The 21,673-nt window shown below is 37.5% G+C and overlaps 1 protein-coding gene across 1 annotated transcript in view; it reads right to left on the bottom strand.

The window, feature by feature from the left end:
- Window positions 1-20,144, bottom strand: part of APCDD1 (APC down-regulated 1) — a 39,631-nt gene extending 19,487 nt beyond the window's left edge. The window contains exon 1 of the mRNA XM_063450467.1: window positions 19,814-20,144. Within this exon, the coding sequence (XP_063306537.1) occupies window positions 19,814-19,877 (64 nt within the window). The 5' untranslated portion in view covers window positions 19,878-20,144. The remainder of the gene's footprint in view (window positions 1-19,813) is intronic.
- Between the last annotated feature and the right edge of the window lie 1,529 nt (window positions 20,145-21,673).

Consider the following 21,673-nt stretch of genomic DNA (forward strand, 5'->3'; position numbering starts at 1 on the left):
CAGTTTTTTTTAAACTGCAATAATTACCTTGCAGGGTTAAGTCCTCCCCTAGTGGCTGTCTATTAGACAGCCACTAGAGGGAACTTCCTGCTTCATAGCACAGGTTTTCTGTGCTAGAGCGTCGCTGGACGTCCTCACGCTGTGTGAGGACCTCCAGCGTCGCTCTATTCCCCATAGGGAAGCATTGAAATTCATTTTCAATGCTTTCCTATGGGGCACGCTAATGCGTGGGACCTGTGACCTGTGACGTGGGACCTGTCGCTGCCTCTGGTAAGTCACTGAAGGGGTTTTCACCCCATTCAGCAACTGGGGATTGGGGGGTGGGAGGGAGAGGGACCCTCCAGTGCCAGGAAAACAAATCGTTTTCCTGGCACTGGAGTTTCCCTTTAACCCTGCAAGGTAATTATTGCAGTTTATAAAAACTGCAATAATTACACTTGCAGGGTTAAGGATGATGGCAAATGGTCTGGGTGCCTACAGTGTCCCTTTAAATTGCTAAAAAGTTGCAGAAACTTGCTAGGAGCCTCTACCATTCAATGGATATAAACTTTTTGGATAAGATACATTGTTCTTGTTCTAAATAATAATTTAGTTGCAAAAATTGCTATTAGCAAGTCACTTAACATTTTTCAGAACTAAATGAGATTGTAGTGGGGACGCGGAGGCTGAGGTAAATGGTGGCAGATTAACATTTGACCTTAAAGTATATTGGTATACCTGGACACAGAAATATACTGAATGAAAGACAAAATAATAAAAATGTTGTCTACCTGCATGCCTCACAACCATCCCGATTTCATGATTCATGATCATCATGATTTTCAGCTTCCCATCAAAGCGAGACACCAGGGAACTCTCTCCAAAAAGTGTATTATTAGAAGCACTCAAACTGCACTCAGAACACTTGCTTGATTGGTACGCAGCCTGACATACATTCACACCAGGCTCACCTGTAAGTAAATCGAACAGACACCCCCTCCCCCCCCATCGTGTGCCCCGTTTGGACAGTACCAGTGGCACAATCACATCACTGGCCCACCCTGGACCCCTTTCCTACACCAGCCTGCTTCTCGAGACGCCAATGTTAGGCGGTTTGCTTCTGTACACATTTTGTACATTACTTGTCTCATGTTTAGATCTCACCTTCCTACGTGGCAGATCATTAATCTTTAAAATTAGAGTTATATGCGGCGCAATGGGTGTGTTGAATGTATTCTAAAGTCCATTTTACAAATCTGTCATTTATTTGTAAACATGATATGCATTTTTTTTTATTATTTAAGCACCATTTAAATTTTTTTTACATTAATTAAATATATAGATAATGTAAAAAATAGAGCTAGATGTTAATATATATATGAAACTCATCACACATTTATGCGAAATGAATACCTGTATATATTAAACAGACAGACAGAAATTGTGTCTTTCTCTTTGTGTTAGATCTGTAGCCAAAATAGCTCTGGTTCTACAGATTTTTTTCCAAAGTTTTTTTGTTCTTTTGAAAAATCTGTGTCAATCTGGATTCGTGCAAGTAAGCAGCAATCTCGATGAAGTAATATGAAAGGGTTCATTGTTTGTTGGAAATCATCACAGAAATAACAAAAATAAAAAGTGACAGCACAGAAATTAGTATCATGTGGTTTCCAATACTTACATTTATAATAAATGAGTCTTTCTGAAAATGAAAGTGCTGTAACATGAGCAGAACCGCTACATCCTGTTAACTAGCTTCTGCCATTTATAGATATGTGTGTGTGTGTGTGTGTGTGTGTGCCCATGTCTATAATCTTGAAAAAAAAATTGAAAATAAATTATAAAGAGAAAATAAATGTCCACTATCATGAAACAGCAGGATTTGTAACCATTACCGTACTATACCCAACATGTCATGTTATATATAACAAAAGTAAACATGTGTTACAATAATGGTTTTCAGCAGACTAGGAGACATTCATTTGCATTCCCTTTTTAAAAAAGAATATATACAGTTTATAGTGGGCTCTGTTAGATTTTGGAATGACTCTCCTTGAGATGACCATTCCAGCAGCCACCCCTGGAACAACCCTCAGGGTGTGAGGGGGGGAGAATAGAAAGAATGATTATGCAGACTTGATTACAGAGCAGAGACAGAGATGAAACTCTATCTAGGAGAGTACACTTTAAGTATACCTGTATACATACAATGTCCCCCCCCCCCCCCAAAAAGAAGGTAAATTAAACTTAATTTATATATTCTGCTAGCAGATAACACAGTAGTGGACGTCCACAATAGCTAGTGTAATTGGGATGGGAATGATAGGTTGAAATGCTTGGGGTGGCGTAGTGGATGATGTAGTATTGCGTAGCCACTAGTATATTTTCTAAGTGGGGTTATGTTCAGAGGTAAATAATAGAATTCCAATACCAAGTATAATCCATGGTAGAAGTCGACGCGTTTCACATATATTTATGATCAGAAGTCTTCAGCTTTACACAGTTTGTCACCCAGGAGGCAACAGAAGCATTGCATCCAAATTTTTTGTAAAATAATGGACAGGTCAGTATATCACAATATAGGTATAATAAGCTTATAAAATGTCCTCTGTTAGTGAACACGAAGAGTGGAACACAGGTACTGAAGAACAACCTGTAGAGCAGGGGTCGGCAACCTTCAGCATTCCAGATGTTGTTGACTACAACTACCATAATGTTCTTGCAGCTATTATGCTGGCAAAGCATCACGGGAGATGTAGTCTGCAGCATCTCTATACCTGCTGTAGAGTATTCTCAGAGTAAAATGAATTCAGTTTATCACAGCTTGCTACATTCTCCCAAATGACTGATACATTTGGAGAACTGTTTAGGATAACAATGTTGGAGATTACGCAGATATCTGTATGCTCTAATATTTTACTTATTTTTTTTACAGATGAGCTCACCTCAGATGAGAACACCCAGATTAAGAATTATTTTGTAATTACTATAATTGATGCTATTAGACTGACTTTTGAAACAGTTCACTGATGTACAGTGTGTTTTATGGCTTTAAAGGACTTCATCTTACTCCCCTTTAGGCAAGAATCCAGCTATATATATGAAAAGAGTTCAGCAGAATTAAAGGGGAACTAATCCTACATCTTATCTCTTAATACCGCACCCACCATGCGCACTGTGTGATTATAGATACCCTTTGTATTTTGTTCCTGTCTCACTCACATTTCTGACATTTGTCTAAAGGATTTTCCAACAAACCTTCCCACTGGATTGATGGTTACCCAGATACCTCTACATGTCACATGTAGTCTGTGGTTGCTGGAAATAAACCTATGAGCAGATAGATCACTTCCACCGACCACCCATGGAGCAATCTAGTTTTTCTCATTTATCTTTTGCCTATCTAGAGTCAGCTGCATGTGAATTGCGTGTAAACTAAGAATCATAGGATGTCCACTCTTTAGCATACTTGTAGGAGTATTTAAGATGTACTCTTGTTTATTTCACCTACTATGACTCTTGCTGTTCTGACCACGGTAAGGTCAAGTATCTAGTTCAGTGAAAGCCTTTTTAGATCCATGGCCCAAACAACATCAATCTGCAGACAACAGGGTGAGACTGAGATAACTCAGCCATTCCTGATCCTTCAAACCTTCCATTAATTCCACTATGCATATACCTGAATCACGAGAAGCAGATTTTTTTAGGATATGAAATTTAGCTGTCAGATATCTACTGAAAGCTGTATATCTCACAGTAGATCCTGATACATAGTTTAATTCATTTAACACATGAATGAAAGTGCCTCACAACTTAAATGAATACAGGAAATTATGTTGAAATGTTTAAAACCTGCAGAGAGCCCTTCCCTACAAATTTGATGCTTTTTCCTTTTAAGATGCTTGTGAAATGACCTAGAAGAATTATGAAACATTGAATTAATTCTAGTTTTCAAGGTGTGTGTTTTTAAATGGGGGGTCGCGATGTGGTAAATGTTTGGTGACTCTGTAGAACTCACAGGCTAGAAGTGACTTATCTTGTAGGTTTGCTGTTTTTAGCCAAGAAGATGTTTATTTGTTTATTAAGGGACCATTATACTTGAAAATGACAAGAGATGAAAGATGAAAGGCACAAAACACATCTCTGTCTCAAGTTCTCTCTAAAAAAGATCTGCACTGATACCGAGAACAAAGCTATGTTTTGTCTGGAAAAAAACCCACATACAGCTCAGCACTTTTGATGGAGGAGACATCTCACTCAGAGCTTTTATGTGCTAATTGGCGTTTGTTTGGCAGCTTCTAACAAAAGATACAGTCTGACTAAAGGGCATGATCTTTATACCCGGAAAGCTCCAACCACTGGCTCCGGGCAAGAAACGGTCATCTTATCAATGGTGCTGATTCAATGGCTTCAAAGCATGTAGAAAATATTTTTTTTCCTACAACTTTTCTTCTTCTTTTTTTTTTTTTTACAAAGACAAACCTTGTTCATGCCTCTAATCGTATGTTAGCATTCTCATTTTTAACAGCAGTGTTGATCAAATATTTTTATTTGTAATTTTTTGTATGATGAACCCACAAATGTGCTTAATGTTATTACCCAGTTTTAATACGCAATATCGATTGCCAGCTCTGTAGTGCTTCAGTTCTTTTCTCAATGTTTACATTTTAGGACTCACAACTGCACCTGTCATGTTTCCCTGTTTAAATGTATACCATTAAATCAAACACTGGCAGTCACCTATAACTTGTGTTAACATTTTTTTTCATCATTAGATGCTACATTTTATTTTAGAGTTCTATGATATAATTATCCAGTTCAGAGAAGGCAAAGCCAGAGCAAATATTTCAAATGAAGAAGAGAAAAATAAACTATTTTATTTCTCCTCTTTTCTCTATACCTTCTCTATATATGCTCGCTTACAGGTGTCAAGAACAAGGATTGACAGAGAGCTAAGATAGAGGCAACCCAGTTGCCGATTAAAGAAGTGCGGATTTCAATACTTTCATTTTATTGTTTATACTTCACAAATACATATTAGTTAAATATAAGAATAATTAAACACAATATTAAGATTGTCCTCTTAAAAACAGCATATTTAAAATTTTTATCATTGTATAGCTGAACATTGTAAAATATCAGGCACCCAGACCACTTCAGCTCATTAAAGAAGTCTAGGTGCTGTGATCCTTTTGCCCTTAGTGCATTGCAGCTCTAAGTATGCCCTCTGTGGCTGTCTATCAGACAGCCACTATAGGGCTTCTGGAATCCAAACCGACCTTTGGTCGGTTATCTGATGCTGGAAGTCCTCACAGACCTCCATCGTCAGATTTTCCCATAGGAAAGCACTGCGCATTAGGTCTCCCCCGCAGGCCGACGTCAGCGCTGGATTCAGGTAAGTGGTTAACCCCTTCAGCCCCGTGGGAGGGGGGGGGGCTCCGAGGGAGGGGGGGACCTAATAACCCTATAGTGCCAGGAAAACGGATTTGTTTTCCTGGCACTATAGGATCCCTTTAAAGACTAGCAAATTAGTGCATAGTCTGTTAGACTTATAATCAGGTGATAAGCTTTAAAAGAGGAAATTGGCTTGAAATATCTAGCTATCTACATGAAAATATCTGTGGGAAGACCAATGAAGCATACGTTGATCACTTCAGATTCCCTTGACTCAATCTACTGCCCTGATTAAATTCATTTGTGCTATTGAGATTGGCTTCAACGCCTGCCGCCAGCCCTGATTGTTTAACATTCACCTTTTTCATTGCCAAGATAGTCCACTCCACCCAGTCCTCTTGCTACTATATTACATAGTGACTTGGATTCTCCTTCCTCCACTTTCTATGGTCAGAGAAAGAGGTAGAAGTGATAGATTTGTTTGGATTTAGTGTGATATCAAAATTGAAAGCGTTAAAAGGGCCAGTAGACCATTGGTAGTTTTAATAGAGTTAAAGGAAAGTAAGAAGTGTTGGACACCCCATTATATATTAATACAGATGAGGCCTGGCATAAACTGTCTTACCTGAAACATTCAAGGAAACTCAAAACAGTTACTAAGTGGATCCATAAATATGCTGTATATAACTGTATGTTTTATACAACCATTTCCACTATTGCAATTTGTGTTTGCAATAAATATATATATATATATATATATATAAACACAGTTGTAGACGATGATATGCAGGATTGTGCACTAAAATGAGAATTGCCAGGAATTCAAAGTGAATTTAAAATTTAAGGACAAAATAGCCAATTGGAGAAATTATACAAGTCATCTATGCTTTCATTTCAGTTATTTTGGCTTTAAATGTGAAATTCACTTTGAATTCCTGATAATTCTTTACAGGGTTATTTAAGAGTGTGAAGTCCAAGTGAATTGCAAAATTACGGTCAAACTAGCTGAACAGGAAAACATCTCTAAGTCAGTAAAAGCTTTAAGTTCAGCTAGTCTGGCCTTACATTTGAATGCTCTCTTCAGTAAATAACTCTGATAGCACTGACGTGTGTATTAAAGACTAGTGCAGGAGATGAATGCAGGGTTAATCACAAAGGTGGGGACAGATGCAAATCAAAGTAAATTCAAAGTGATTTTCAGATTTGAGTCCACAATTGCTGAATTCAAAAAGTTTTTAATTATGTTTTCGATGTGGTTATTTTAGCCTAAAATTTGAAATTAACTTTGTATTCACACTTGGGTGAATAACTCTGCAAGTCAAGAGTAATTTAAGTAGAGATTAGCTCACTAAAGAGAGTTTGGAAGGCCAATATAGCAACACTAAAAACACATTTCCTGTTTAAATATATACCGTCTGAACGATCTTGGTCTATAATTTTGTGAATAAAAATTTAAAATTTGGTAAAAACATCCAAATTGGATAATTAAACCTATCTTTAGGGTAGATTATTATAGACAACTGGACCTTTCAGAACATCCTGTTAGTGTCACAAAATGTGTAAATTAACTCTTGCCCCTACAAAGCCTTTCCCCCCATCTTTACCTTTGTGTGTTATAAAATATAGTCTTTGCGACAAACACATTTATTTCTATACTGCAATATGTTAGTAAGAGATCTGAGGGTGGCCTTCCTGGGGGAGATTAAGTGTATGACAAAAAAGACAACATGGGACCGTACATGCCATGAGTCCAAGTCAATAAATTACAATTAAAATAAAAACAACAAAAAAACAGAATACATCTGTCACTAATGTTTGCTTTTTAATCATGGACTCCATGGCATGGCCATGCATTTAAAGGTACCAAACAAAAATCCTATTGTTCATGATATATTCTCCTTAAAGTATGTAAATAGCAGTCTCATTTGTCACATTTCACCATATTTGCCTTCAGCTATCTCAGACAGATTTCTCTAGACACCTTATTTAGTGCATTGTATCACTGTTTTGTCTTTCAATGACCCGCATGTGAAACAGCAAACACTTCAAGGACAAGTGACCTGAAAATAACGCTTTCAAACATAAACCACTTGTCTGGGGATACCAGGATGTGGGTCTGTTTCCAGACACCTGCAATTTCTCATACAAAGCAAACAAGTTATGTGGGATGGTAACATGGTAAACAGTGATAGAATATTCTGTGGTTTGTTCCACATGTTCTGTTTGCTACGGAGGAAGTTTCTTGATACTAAAATGTGAAATGGTAAAGAATGTAAACTGGTAAAGAAGTTATAGAAGCGTATTATGCAAGCTGTGTATAATGTAATGTAAAAAGAACCTGAATTATGAAGTCAACAGAAAAGCTGATGCAGGTGGCAGAGGTGCTACCTTTATTGGAGCCGGTTTGGGAGAGTTTGTAGGCAATGTATAACATACCGCACATTTTTTGTTATTCTATATTACTATCATTACCACTGCACAAAAAAAAGAAAAAAAAAAAAGTCAAACATGCAGGTCGCAGATCTCAGGCTATTGACCTTGAGGTTGTGTGATTAATGATTATTGAGGTCAAGCCTGATTTTAAAGGGGGTCTTGTCACTTTTTTATATTATGCTGACCAGTGACCACTCTATCTAGCAAACATATCATAGAGATGTGAGAAATAAATGTAAATGTAGAAAAATTAGTACACCTTCTGCAACTGGGCAGCTCCATCTTAATTCCCTGTCAATCACTGTTATTAGTTCTGTCCGATGCACCCGGCAACCAGCAAACGGAAACCATACACAGAATAGTAGCAAGGTAACAATGCTTTGATTTTTCTTCTCATTTGCAAGGTGTTCCTTGGCTGTGCCAGAATTTCTTGATTCAAATCCTACCTGCAGCATTTGATTTCTACATACTGCAGTACATTTTAGAGGCTGATATTCAGTATGTATCAGTGATAAACATTCAAAAATCTAAAAAACTGAGCCCACAGTGCCAGAAGAGCTGTGCGTAATTAAAGAAGGGGGTGCCAGCAGGCTCTTTTTTTACCTCAGAAAGTAGCCTGCCAAGAAATAAATAGGATTCCTGGGAAAACTGAGTGATCCATTGCATAGACCAGCAAAAACTGTAAAGAGTTTTAATTGGTCCAGATAAATATTATCTTATGCAATAAACACTCACATATCTCTACATACCATTTATATGTTCAGAACTTTTCAAAGTAAAATGTATTTGTTACATACCAAACACATTTCAATAACAGAACATATAAGGAGCACAATAAAATATATTTTGATTTAGTTGTTTCTAAAAAAAGTTGGTGTTTAGTGAGTGCGCTGGGTTCTGCACATTGTATCAGTTTATCCCAACAGCACCCTTATAATGAATGTATGTACAAGTGAGTGCAGCCTTCCTGGTTTCAAATATATACATATCATTTTAAATTTGGAGTCCAGACCAACTCCCTGGGTTTTGCACTCCTACCTGTCACAGGTGCCTCATTCCAGGGCCCTATTTAACCTTGCTCTGCATCCCAGGAGGATGGATTTCCCAAGTAAGTGGGTTAATGTTAAAAGAAGAAACAGGCATTAGGCGGCTAGAGTAGGACCTGCCAAAAATGGGGTACATCGGCATTGTGGCAGGCTTCTTCTATGTATAATCATATACTGAGACTATACCTTCATTTTGAGTGTGTTTTTAAAAACGATTACATTTTGTGAGCTTAGAGGTTGGTGTTTAGTGAGTGTGTGTGTTAATTCTCATGAAGAAGCACTGGATGCACACAGATGCCAGCAACATATGTTAAATATATTCATTTTAGTATTTCTAATTGTGTTGGACGCCCCTTGTGGCTTTATGACAGAGTGGTGAGGTGTGGTGTTGAAATCTCATAATTCTCGGAAACTGCACTTTTTTACAACAGCAGCATATGTGCCCCCAAATCACTTCATTAAGATAAATGAATTTTGAGTTCAGACTGTCCCATTAACAATAACTCACTATGCAGCAGATATATTAATGTTTGAAGAGTAACATATTTGCAGGATACAAAATAGCAGGTTTGCGTAGCAGCTATACGATTCTTGTTGCACACAGTCAGTATGACATAAACAGGTAACTATAATGGTCAAATACCATGCTTATGGAACTTTAACATAATAATGTCTGCATGTGGCAGTGAAGGCAGAGTGTTACTCCAAGCACCATGACCATTTCACAGATTTGAAGTTCATTGTTTGGCTATGTAATGCAGAGTTCCACCCCTCTACTGGTGAGGTGGAACTCACTTCAGGCAGAATTAATGGGGAGTCATTTTAATGCATATTGGATGTCCATCAGTACACATAGCATGCTGGTGACAGGTGTCAAATGCCCCTCCCATGTCCACTTCTCAGCCTTGTCTGCCCCCAACATTTTGGACTCTGCCCACAATCCCATGTACTCAACCCCTGACTCATTAAGAGGTTACGCCCTTTTGAATGTCATAAACCTATAAACTCCATAAATCTATGGATAGAAATATTTGGGAAACAACCTCCAGTTTAAAGATTGTTTCCACCTAAAGACCTGACCTAGGTGTCAGGTCTATTAACCGTCCTGGTTTTTAGGGCTTCCAAGATCTGACAGCCCAATGCAAAGCCAATAGGTACAATAAGTCAGACCTCAGGTTAGAGCAGACTAAGCAAGTCAGAGGACGATATACCCAGAAAATATGTTTTATTGATATGTTTTCCTTCAAAAATGTTTCAATATCACGACACAATTGTTTGCTTAGTCTTTCAGCAGCACCTGCAGTCATAAATTAAGGTAGGAAAAAAACCTGGAGATATAATCATGACAGACATAACACGTTTATTTCTTGTAAAAACACACACATTATAGTCCACACCATAGCAATACATTGCTCGGGGTTTTCTTGTCTCAAAACACTGAGGGTTCGGTCTCACCTATACTTATGCACCAGCCTCCACATGTAAATGGGCATAATGTCCACATACAGTAAGTAGAGTCTGTACTATAGACCTGGGTTCACATTGGGTGCTAGTATTAAGACATGTGCTCTATTTGGCCCTGGGAGAGGCCAGTTAGTGACATGTATGAGTAGCTAGTGAAATTGACTCCTTGCTCCTGAGAGGCAAAAATCCCTATCTGTAGAGATGGCTTCTGAGAGTCCCCTGGGCTTATGCTTTTCACTTGTCATCTTGTACAATGCAGCTGTATATGGTCTATAAGATGATCATCTTTTATAAACACAATTTAATGGAGATTTATAGGATTTAAGGGTGACTGAAATGTGGATATAGTGAATTAGTGGAGATGAGCCAAAAATAATGAATCTAAATGATTAACTATTTGAGTGTGCTCTTTCACACATGTATCATTGATGTCGGATTAGAATTCCCAGTAGTATGAGACGGAGTATGCTGGGAGTTGTAGTCCAACAGTAAACAAAGTACCAAGAGATCACTTCATTCATTATTTCAAAAGTTATGGTATAGGACTCAGGGGATGGCAACCTTCGGCACTCAAGATGTTTTGGACCTCATCTCACATTATGTTCATATAGCCATAATGCTGGCAAAGCATCAAGGGAGATATCGCCAACAACATTTGGAGTGCCAAAAGTTGCCTATCCCTGGCGGTACTTCTGTGCAAAGCCATTTCACAATACTATGAACTCGACCCTGCATAAATATATAAAATATATGGTGCATTGACTATCAGTTTCTAGAGCAGTTCCAATTGCTGTTACAGCTGGGGGATAAACTACTTATCCCATCATCTGCTGGTGGACTTGGCTTTATGGGATAAGTTCACTTTTTTTGGCCAAGATTTTACCAGAAGCTGCAATTAGTTTATATAAGATGCCTATCCATTATCAGGATCTTAGAAAATACAATTTTTTTTTTCTATTAATATTTTATTTTTTTTGCATTCTTTTATAATGCATTATCTACAGAATGCATTAATATACACCGTTTTCCCCCTTTAACCATTGCAAGCTAATTTCAATTCTTACTAAGCCTTACAAGGCCTGCAGAAAGAATGGCGTTAAGATAAAATAGACCACTGTTGCTTTTGGAAATGTGTTAAAAAGGGCCTGAGATTGAAATGAATACATAAAGACGCCCACTTTTTAATGCAGCTTCCTGATAAATATGTTTAATACTTTGCAACAAACAAAAATGGTTCTGGTTACCTATTGGACCTTTGTCATTCTTCATGTGCTTGTTTCAGTATGTCTTTTGATAAATAGTATGTGTAAAAAAAAATCCCAACAAACCAGATTCAGCCTTTGATAAAACACTGAATTGTTTCTCTTTTTCATCTTTTTTTGGCAGCTGTTGTTTTGATCTCTCTACGGGCTCCAGATTGTCTCAAGGTTATACTAAAGTGCTCTGTAATTCTAAGCAGATGGGTCTAGAAGAACAACCCTATAATTACTTTCTATACCCTGAAACCACATACTCTGGCTTTTAGGTCTATAGATCATAAACATACAAAGTGCATCAACATTCCGGCAGGTCTAGTTAAATGAGGCCCAATTATGCTAGCTGCAGATTTAGTTGAATGAGTTATATGACAGATTAAGTAAAGTCACCAAGGGATTTGAGTTAGCTTTATACAGTTACAATCATGTCACCTTTAAGCTTACATTCACTGTTATTAAATACACGCTGTATTACCTGAAAAATACAGTTCTTGTTGTCTTAATTATATATTGCTGTATGTATTTCTCCTAAATTTACAAAGAAAGGCAGAAAATAAAAAATATATATCATTTCAAATCAACGTGTAGTTATAAGGCTAGGTTATTGTTACATTTGATGTTTATCATTGTAGAACATGTCATTAACTTAATTTGGGGCTTTTGTTTGCTTAATAGTAAGATGACACTTTTCTCAGTTTATCTCAAGTTTACTGATATAAATCGGATTATTATTATTTTTTTACTGCATAAAACCAGTTATAATGTATTTGGCCTCCCTGGCATAAGTGTAGTCAATATGCAGGCTCACAACAGAAACAAGGGTTAGATTTTTCATTTTTTTTGAGACAATCACCAATAAAGAGTAATTGTAGTGATTAAACTTGATACATAATGTCTGTGAAATGCATTCAAACATAATCAGGGTGTAAAACTATATTTACAATGATACAAGGAAATGATAGACAATTGCCAATGTGCATAACTCCCAACTATCCCAGATCCTGTGTTAAAGTCCTGATGTGGACCTACAGTCTTGCAGTTCTAGGTTATTGCTCTGTTCTGCTGCTAGTAAGACAGAGCGAGCTTATGACTAAGCTAGAGTCCCCTCAGTATGCAAAAACTCCTTAGTGCTCAGTGACTTTTTAGGTGGCCAGCAAGTTACATGCGTTAGCTCAGTGCACATAACATGGATGTACCACATGCATGCCCTATGCATCAGCCGTGCTCCCTCCTGCTCTTATTTATGAGGGACAAACTAAACACAAGCTTAGTAGCTTATATAATGGTTGATTCCCACTCAGAAACATCTCACATATGTCATTGCGTGCAATCCTTTTTCCATGATTATATCAGATTCACTGAGTCATCCCAGATCAGAAAATGTCAGTAAAGTCTCCATTTTAGGAGACACGGCTATCTTAGACAATCATTTTGGCCTCATCAGTGTGTGACAACACTCATTGAGAACGTAAACTAATTTGAACGGCTCCTGTGCTGGTGCTGCCTTTAGGGCAAGATAGAAAGCTTTTGTCTTCACTCTGATTTGTCTGTTACACCTTGTTTTTCACTACGTGAAACGTCTTGCAAAGTATCTTTACACAACATCCGGTTTATTCACTAAAGTGAGAATTCAATTGAATTTCATATTTAAGGTCAAAATAGCTGACCTGGAAAAATGCAGTCATCTATGTTTTCATTTCAACTACTCTGACCTGAAATGAACAAGTCACTTTGAATTCGCATTTTGTTGATTAAACCTACCTGTGTGTCAAGGGGAAGGGTTTAATCCTAAAACACATCAATAATTCTCCACCAGACAATCTGGATTTTTTTATAGATTTTCCAGGTTTGGAAATTTAATTCCTGCTGTCCCTCTCGACTGAAAAGGATCCATCTAAGCATCATAACAACTCGGCATGGTGGACTGTTATGGCACCTAATCTGTTGAACTTGGCTTATAACTGCAGAGATTTGTAAACCGTGGGTCAGACATAGGCCTCAATTTATTAATCTTTCCAAATGAATACTGAAATACTTTGCAAATGATTTATGTACAAAAATGTGATGGTGACTAAAAAATATGTGATAGGTAAGCCATTTGGGAAGTTTTTCTAGCAGTATTGGATCATTCGGAAAGCTTATTAAATCAAAGCCATAATAAGGAAGGATTTACCACCTTGCATAATTTAGTCCATCTTATGCATGCAGTGTCTCAGGCCTTGTGAATTTTTGGCCCGGGGGGCACGAACAAAGTACTAGTCTTTTTAAAAAAAAAAAAAAAATATATATATATATATATATATATATATTTTTTTTTTTTTTACACATAAAACTTGTAGAAATCTGTCTGTCTATCGTGTTTACATTGTTTTTGTAATATATGGATATGGGTTTCATAGATGGAGGCTACTGTAGCCACAAGGTGCATTCTCCATCAGTACAGCCGTGCTGCATGAAGAAGTATTAACACATATATGTGTGCACGTGATCATAGCCTGGAAGTGTGTTTAGCCCCTGACACTGCAGAAATATCCTAATGGGCCACCAAACAAGGACAAACCTATAAGGTTTTTACCTAGAAAAGGCCTTACATAATTCCTGCCTGCTGCCTCACTCTTGCAGTATTTGGCTGATAGACAATCCAACACACCACCCGCGGCTTTTAATCAGAAAATGAATGGTACTGTGCACACAATCCCTTCAAGCCTGTTGGCCCCCTTGCCAGCCCTCCCCTCACACAAGCCTTCAAAATGAATAACATTTCAAATAATGTTGTGTTCAAAATACAAGGAACATTCTTCAACATACAGTATGTATAGTGTAATATTCCTAAAATGCATAAATGTTTCAATTTTCTTTTCCAATTCTCTTTTTTAAATAATACTTGAAGTGATTTGAAAGTAAAACCGAAAGGCTGGACATACGAACTATGGCCTCGATTTAATAAACTTTTCAAACGACTGACTACTAGTAGAAGTACTTTACAAATTATTTATCTATTGAACTTACCATTAACTTCTGTATGAAGTTTTGCAAATAATACATGTGTAAGTTTTCCTAACATTATCAAATCATTTGGAAGCTTATTAAATCGAGGCCCATGTTTTGGTATTTATCAGGACGTACTACAAATTGCGAATGTAGCCTGCACACTGGTGCTTATATCCAGTGAAAACAAAAATAGCCATGTGTCGGTGAGGGAAAGAGACCTGCCAGAAGGCATCCTGCCCTTCAGGAAAGTTATTCTTTTTCTGCCCATCCTGTGAGACCTGATAACCAGACTACGGATAACCGCAGACATTAAGCATGCTGAATTTCTCAAGCAGCATTTGATTGCATTATGCAAAATTGCATTATTGCAAAATGACAGAATTAGAATGTTTAAGCAATCTGGTGGAAAAGACTTGCAAGGCTGAGATTTTGTAATTTATCATTTCTTTTGCTTTTTACATTTTTTTTTATCAATTACTATTATTTACTATAATTTTCTCCTTTATACTTAGAACATTTATGTAAATTACATTAATGTAGATTTATTGAAAAAAAAAAATGCCTCTATGGCAAGTGCAATTATTTTTCATCCTTCTTTGGGCCACTGGCATTATAATCATGGTCTATGCGATCAAAGAAAAGTTGGTGTTTGCAAGAAAGATAAAGTGTTACTACCCTAGAAAATGCTTATGCTACAGTAAACAGTACTTATAGTGATAATTTCCTAAAGTCTTCCAGCTGCTCTTAAATAGCTGAAAGTACTTTTAATTGGATTAAGTTGCTGATCACATTGCTTAGGTGCTTCTGTTTTTATAGTATTCAGAATTAAACCAACAGGTTCAAGCTCATACAGAATTAAGTGTTTATATAGGGATACTTTGACATTTATGAATATTAACTAGACCAGGAATTGTCGGAAAACTGGCAATAGAATTACAAATATTTGGTCAAAAATTGGCAAGCAGGCATAAATTCCGAGATTTTTTTTGTAAACGCAACACAGTTCCTATTTTTCTAAATCATCACATTACAAGTTAGAAGTACCTAAACTAGTAATGGCTAGCTTTGGCAATGCTTCTGTTCAGATACATCAATCCAATAATGACATTGTTTATAGGCCACCCTAGATATCCAAGGAGTGTCTTAATTTAGTCATTGAATGGCATATCAAATATATCACATTGCTGTTGGCTCTTGATTAACCTGCTGCCAATCAAGTATTACTATTTTTATCCAACTTAATGATAATCCTTTTATCAACTGTTAAAGGAACACTATAGGCACACAAACCATTTCTTCTCAATGAAGTGGCCTGGGGGCATTGTTCCTATCCCCCTTAGCCCTGCAAGTTAAAACATTGCAATTTCAGAGAAACTATAATGTTTACATTGCAGGGTTAGGACAACCTCTAGTGTCTGTCTTCCAGACAGCCACAAGAGGCGCTTCATTGCTTTTCACTGAGTTTAACTCCATGAAATGACGTTGGATGTCCTCTCACTTTGCATGAGGATGTCCACCGTCTTCACATCCCGATAGGAAAGCTTTGATTTAAGGCTTTCCTATAGGGAAGGTCTAATGTGCGTCCAGCTCTTGCTGGGTATGTGCATTAGTTACTTCATCAGCGTGATGTCCCTCGACGCTGGAAAGAGGTAATTAAAAAAAGGGTTTTTAATCCTTTAATCACTGGGTAGGGGCGCAGAGGCAGAGGAACACTGTAGCATTAGGAAAACAATTTTGCATTCCTAACGCTATAGTGTTCCTTTAATGGATGAAATTGAAAAAGCCAGGATCATATTTGCAGTGAGCAGGTCTCCTAAGCAATGCATACTGCAAAAAATTCAAACCAGCAATTTAAAAACATTCAACAAAACTTTTTTGATAATAGTTAAAGGGACATTATAGTCAACAGAACAACTACTGTTCTGGTGAGTGTTGTTAGTCCCTGCAGGCATTTTCAGAGAAAAGGCAGTGTTTACATTACAGCCTAAGGAACCTCCAGTGACTACTCCTCAGATGGCTACTAGAGGTGCTTTCTGGGTCAGTGCTGCCGTTCAGCATCTCCACACTCTGCATAGATTCAATGCATCTTTATGAGGAGATACTGATTGGCCTGGCTGGCCTTTGGCCCTGCGCCCACTCCGCCTCCTTAACTATTTTCCCTATTGGTGAAGGCTGATGCTTGGGGAAGTCAGTCAGATAGCTCCCTGGGTGGCGATCTGCATGATGCCGACCTCCTAATCCTTCGGGGTTATGTAGCACTGAAACAGGTTCCGGTTTTAATCAAAGTAGGAGCTTTTGGGTGGCGCGTCAATCAGGAAGAAGACCACACTACTGTGCATGCGCAGTCAGAATTTAAAGTTTTGGTGAAAAATGTAAATTGTAATGAGCATATGTATGCCTTGCTGGCCTTTGACAGCAAGGATGCTTGTCAAAACATATGAACCATGTCACAGGCTCCCCCCCCCTTTGGTCCTGAGGTCGTTAAGATAAGATAAATATCTGCTTAAAGGCTTCTAGCACAATTTTATTTTTATTTTACGCAATTTATTGTGTTTTTATTTTCCAGATGTCTAGCTCTGCCTTACCAGACAAACTGGAAAAAGCACATAAAAAGCCCACCTCTGCTCCTAAGAAGGCGTCATATAAATCTAAGCATTTAGCCTGTAGCTAAATAAATTTGACAAATTGTATACCTCTACCTCAGATTATTTCAGACAGATTTCTGGACAGTCTCTCAAGCAAAAGAAGAAAAAAAATCTTGCTCAAAAACATCCGCATGTGAGAACAGAAAGATCTAAATGAACAGGCAAAGACTTCAGAAAGTTCTGCAAAAGACTTGGAACAAGTCTTTGGCAAACAGGTTAGAGCAATTCAAGATTGATTGAACATCACAAAGAAAGGAGAATAAACAGCCAGGATTAATACACAAGTGAAGTCAAACTCAATGCTCCTGGCAAATAAACTATTCTCATGGCTCAGAATTAAATCACGTTCTGTGATTAAATACTGCAAAAGACATGTTGACTGAACTCAACGCATACAAAGCAAAGATTGCAAACACACTGACAGGGAAAACTTTGCCTTAGACTAATGTGATAAATGCCTGAGCTGCTTTGTAAGGTGTTAAATCAATATTGCTGTCACCCTAATAAGCACTAACATTTTTTTTTTTTTTAAAGGGGCGATAAGCAACACTTAACATCATTGGTCCAAAGAGCAACAGTCAACTCTTCGGATAGCGGAAGGGTGACTATCACCCTGTGGCACTCAATTTTTATTTTCAACATTCCAGCAGATAGAAAATCTATATATATATATTTTTTTTTAATACCAACTGGAATCAATATTTCTTTAGTGCATATAACCAAATACAGTTATAATTTAACTTGACCCTGCACTATAGACACTCTAAGCATCATGGGAATACAAGAAACAACCCCCATCCCACCACAGTAACAAGCTCAACCACCACTGCCCTGAGGTACCAATTAATAATAAAACAAGCTTTCTACGCCTTATAGTGGAATGACAAAATGTACATATCTCTTTTAAGGCATTCCTTACATCAGTCGTGATTGCACATGGAAACCATTATTTTAAGTGCTGTTATTTAATCTGACCTTAGATCTTAACAATGTCTGACCGTGATGGCCTTTTAAAAACATTTTTATTACAATTGTAAATAAATTGTGTCATCGCACCCTATAAATTACATATTTTTTTTTTTTTAAATACACATCTCCATTTGCTGTTACTGTAAACAAAGGCAAGCTGTGATCTTCTGTCATGCTGTCTCGCAGGTACCATACATCTAAGCATTATATACCAGGGACATAGGAGCATTCTTCACTACCAGATGCCTAAAGAATATTAATCTGTGGTCAATGCATGACCCAAGAGTTCAGACCCATGACAAGAGGAAACCAAAGACATATTATCCACAATGTTGAGGGCAATAATGCAAGATGGCAATTTATTAATTATGTAAAACATACAAACTGAAAAGAACAAAATCTAAAATGTATTTTTTAAGATTTAAAAACAAAATAAAAAAGTTGAGTCAAGCTACCTCTATAAATCGCATGCCATAATTTACCATATGCTTTGTTCTCTATTACACAATGTATAGTACTGTGAAATATGGTGCATCATATTATTTTTAATAATGATAATAAAATAGTCTATAAAGACAAATGATTCCATAGAACAGATGTTTGCTTTTCTTCCAAACTGAACACAAAACACTTCTACTGACTGTTTTTAATTTTGATAATTCCTGTCCAAGAAAAACACAACTTCTGAAAATATTTGGAGCATCAAAATATATGAACTATATCCAATTTCTAACAATCATAATATACACAAGCATTCCTTGTCTCAGAAAGTTATGAGTATAGAGTACAAACAGTCAAATGTCCTTGTTAGTAGTAGAATAATAAAATATACCCTAAATTCGAATGTATGTATTTAATGGATTTAACACAGCAACATAAATGCACATTTAGTTGACATTCAGTGGATCCTACAATGATCCTAGTTGATATTCAATCAAACATTGATTATTATTATAAGCTGATAAAAAAATGATAATATAAAAACACTTCTATTTTCATTGACACGGGGTTTATTCACTAAATAACGAATTGACAAACTACTTGCAATAATTTAGCCACAAAAAGCAAAAATCCCAACTATTTTTCTCCAAGTATGCTATTCTGAGCTTAGTTTCCAGAATTGTATGATTGCATGCGCAGTCCAATATTTAGTGAGTATATCCCTTCCACAACAGACTGTCTTTCTGAAGAGACAATCTGCATTTATCACAAAATAATATAACCAAAACAAAAGGTAAATTTAAACAAATTTAAAAAAGAAAAAAAAACCTCAATGGCAGCTGGTGAAATCCATGACCCACTACCTATGGATCACCTGCTGCAGACCCTGGTCCCACTCACATCACACACTGAACCATAAAGGCACGAACTGGTGATTTTGGTACATTTACAAAATCCATACCCTATCACCCAAAATAAGATGACAAATCTCATTAGTGGATTTATATTCTGATTTGTAGGGGTCTTGACATAAATCAGTTAACTATTGAAAAGCACGTCCATTTGTCCCGGCTCTGAACACACACATAAAGATGGTTTTACCAGCATTTAACCCTTAGTCAATCCACATTTGGTAAAATTCACTCCAGTTACCCTGACTATCCCATTATGCTCACTTTGGTGGTATTAGACCACTTACCCAGCAAAACTCCCATCGAGAACAGGCACGCGGTGATCACACTGAGCATTGTACATAGCTCCATCTTTCCTCTGAGCAGAGACCCAGCAACAAGTTTTAATATCCAGATCCAATCAGATGCGGACCCTCTCTACTCTCCCGCTGCACTCGAGGCTGATACAAAGTAGCAAGTAGATCTTTCTGTTGCAGATTGGAACCAGGAAGGTAAAAGCAAAACTCTCAGGGTTTCACAGCTCCCACAGGCTCAGCCATCCAACTCCTCAGGACCACTCTATCTCAGCATTAGACAAGCAATGATCTGGCACAGTGACTCTATGGCACCGTACTTGTCTTGTCTCTAGTTGCGAATTAGCTATTTTCCTATTCTCTGTGCTATAAGGATAGGGGGCGTGCTGGAGTAGGAGGAGGGGGCGTCACAACCCAGGCGAGCAGCTCATCTTCAGCCAGCAGCTCTGGTCAAAGACAGCTCTGCTTTGTAACTTCCGCCAGTTTTACTGTAATATCCCTAGCTCTTTTTATATGGACTGTGATGGAGGCAGAACACAAAAATTACATAAGGATAAAGGTCTTGAATTCCTATATTTTTTTGTTTTACCTAAACAGCAATGATGTATTATCTCTATCTGTATGTAAAAGAATAGTCACGTGAAAAGTGAAATGCACATCAACTTATAGCATTTTGCACCTTTTTTGAAATAAAACAGGTACCAAGGTTTGCATAAAACCTTGAATAAAATCAATTGGGGATTTAAACATTTATTACACGGTTATTATGTTAAACACTTCGTGTACCATGGTTTGGAGACTAATCTAGCAACTTGTGAAACGTACAATTACAATTGTATATTACATTAAAGTAATTATCCCTCATTCATCTTGCAGAACGTGTGGTGAGTATAATTATTTTACCGTAAAATTACCCTAAAATAATGTATATAGGGTCTGAAAAATTAGCATTGAAGCACATTTTTGCAACATACAGCAGATGGAAACAAAATAATAATAATAATAATAATAATAATAATTTTTTTTTTTTTGAAAATACCCTGGTTATGGTTAAAGTAATGCTCAGCACATTTCATTAGGGTGTGCACCCAGGGATATTTTTTAGAATGCTGTGTGAGAGAGGTGACTGCTTTGTGTAGGTGTGGGGTGGTTGTGAGTGTTGTATCTGTCTGTGTGCCATGTGTGAGTATGAGAGTGATATGTTTGGGTAGCGTTTAGTGATATAGGTGGCAGTGCATGATGTGTGGGTAGCTGTGAGTGATGTATGTAGATATCGTTGAGTGAATGGTATTGATGTGTGTTGCTGTGTGTGGGTAGCTTTGAGGGCCCTGTGTGCAGAGAGGGTGCTGTGAGTGAGTGAGTGGGGAAGCTGGGATGGGAGTGAAAAGAATAGAGAGAGAACATTAGGTGTGGGAGTGATACGAGTGGGAATGGAAGTAATGGTTGGGAGTGAGAAGAAGGGATGAGTTAGAGTGATCAGAGGATGGGGTGAGAGGCAGGGATGTATCAGGGGTGGCTGGGAATAATGGGAAGAGGGAGGAAGAGATGGTTAGGTGTGATAGGATTAAAAGAGAGAAATGCATATGTTTGGAGTGGTAGGTGTATGACGTGAGAAGGATAGAGGAGAGGAAGGGATGGGTGGGAGTGATAGGAGGATGAAATTGAGATGAAGGAATGAGTGGGAGTGATAAAAGGATGGGAAGACTGGGTGGGACTGATAGGAAGATGTAGGGAGGGATAGGTAGGGGTGATATGAGTATGGGGTGAAAGGGAGGGAGGCTAGATGTCAGTGATAGGAGTATGGGGTGAGAGGAAGGGATGGGTGGGAGTGATGAGAGGAAGGGGAGAGAAGGA

The sequence above is a fragment of the Pelobates fuscus genome, chromosome 4 (genome assembly GCF_036172605.1).
Source record: "Pelobates fuscus isolate aPelFus1 chromosome 4, aPelFus1.pri, whole genome shotgun sequence".
Classification (NCBI taxonomy): domain Eukaryota; kingdom Metazoa; phylum Chordata; class Amphibia; order Anura; family Pelobatidae; genus Pelobates; species Pelobates fuscus.